At 41.5% G+C, this 1,519-nt stretch overlaps 1 protein-coding gene across 1 annotated transcript; it reads right to left on the bottom strand.

The window, feature by feature from the left end:
* On the bottom strand, nucleotides 1-1,305 carry LOC110676153 (transcription factor Adf-1-like). Its single transcript, XM_021842897.1, has 3 exons — nucleotides 961-1,305; nucleotides 728-890; nucleotides 1-461 (listed from the first exon to the last, which is right to left on the bottom strand). The coding sequence occupies exons 1-3, from the start codon at nucleotides 1,097-1,099 to the stop codon at nucleotides 32-34; spliced, it is 732 nt and encodes a 243-aa protein (XP_021698589.1). The 5' UTR covers nucleotides 1,100-1,305; the 3' UTR covers nucleotides 1-31.
* Nucleotides 1,306-1,519: the final 214 nt, after the last annotated feature.

The following is a 1,519-nucleotide window of genomic DNA, read 5'->3' as shown; positions in this document are numbered from 1 at the left end:
AGAAAATATGTAATCGGAAATTTTTAGATCATTAGTTGTCTTGAACTGAATTTTCATCGCTTGGTTCGTATTGAAGCGCCTCGCACTCATCAATGAGGCTATTCACCTTTCCGATGAACTCAACTTCTAGCGATCGGGCCACCTGCAGCGGAAGCTGTTCCATTTGCGCTGCCAAGTACGATGCAAACCGCTCGTGCCTCGGTCGCTTCGCTCCCCATCCATCGACCCGCTCTTGTACGGACGCAAGGATGCTTTGCATTTGCATTTCTACGCCGTCGTCAAGTTTCCGGCGGCGCTGACGATGCCCTGATGGTGTGCTTCCAACAGGAGTGGTAGCGCTGGTGTCAAGCATATTCTCCTCGCCGTCTTCCTCCTGTTCCGCAGCATCAACTTCTGAGTTGGCCTGAGAACAAGACTGGGAAGAACCGGAAGAACCAGGAGCAGCGTAGTTGGAACATGATCTGAAAAAAGAACATTGCTGACTTTAAGCACTGAATAGGTCAAATAAGGAATTTTGGAGTTCTAAATATACTTTGGACATTTGGCTATATTATGTGCAAATTGACACATAAAATTTAGGAAAAATATGAATAATACAAAGCAATGTCTTCGAATTATCTCTTTTTGCTGAATTTTAGGCATCAAAACAAACATAATATAAGCAAAGGTCCAAAATATAGCCAGATGCCCAAGATGTATCATTTACCCTGTAATATGTAATACTCACGGTCTTGCTTCCATATGTGCGCCAAGGAACAATAGTTCCTTATACAGCGGCCATCCCGGACTCGAGCTACCCCCAGCTCCCGATCGTGAATCTTCCGCCAGTTTGCGTTTCAAACTGCCAAAACGATCCCGGAGGCTCCTCCAGCGGGCTTTTACTTGCTCAGCTGAAAAACAAAGGTTATTTTAAGATTGATGTTCCAATTTATACAGTAAAATACAACATTTAATAATTACCTGTTTTATTTAGCTGCCCCGCAATGTGCATCCAAATGTGCTCTTTTTTTTGTGCGTTTCGGTACTCTTTTGAGCCCTTTGAGTACAGACATGGGTACTCTTTTACTAGAACAATTAACTTCTCTTCAAAACTAGCCATTTTTTTTATTTTGAATCTTCCTTCACGCGTTGGCTGATGCGTCAAGTTTGAAGATTTTCAAAGTTTAGCACAGCGTCAGCGTTTTTAGTACATGCGTGCGTTTGACGCAACGCATCATTGTGGGTTGCTGCATTGAATATCATTGCTTTAAACTTAGCTGTCAGTTAAAGCTGACGGTGAAGTCGACGCTGACGGACCATTGTGGCCGCAGCTTTACATACTTTATTTTTTTCAAAATCGATCTAGACTAACATTTGGAAAGGGTCAAAGTTTTTTTACTTGTTTTTTTAAACCCGTGTAACTCGAAAACGGTAAGCCCTACTAAAAAGTGTTGTACTGTTGGACTGTCGTGAAATTTCCTGAAGTTTTAGAAAAAAATAATTTGGAATTGAATTGGAATTGGAAAAAAAATAATTTGAA

Source organism: Aedes aegypti, chromosome 2 (assembly GCF_002204515.2).
Source record: "Aedes aegypti strain LVP_AGWG chromosome 2, AaegL5.0 Primary Assembly, whole genome shotgun sequence".
NCBI lineage: Eukaryota > Metazoa > Arthropoda > Insecta > Diptera > Culicidae > Aedes > Aedes aegypti.
The sequence above is the reverse complement of the archived record's forward strand: the minus strand, read 5'-3'. Positions and strand labels throughout refer to the sequence as shown.

Coding starts and splice junctions, on each gene's coding strand:
- LOC110676153 (XM_021842897.1), bottom strand. CDS start 1,099: ATGGCTAGTTTTGAAGAGAAGTTAATTGTTCTAGTAAAAGAGTACCCA. Junction 891..960: donor GGGGCAGCTAAATAAAACAG/GTAATTATTAAA, acceptor TTTGTTTTTCAG/CTGAGCAAGTAAAAGCCCGC. Junction 462..727: donor GCACATATGGAAGCAAGACC/GTGAGTATTACA, acceptor TTCTTTTTTCAG/ATCATGTTCCAACTACGCTG.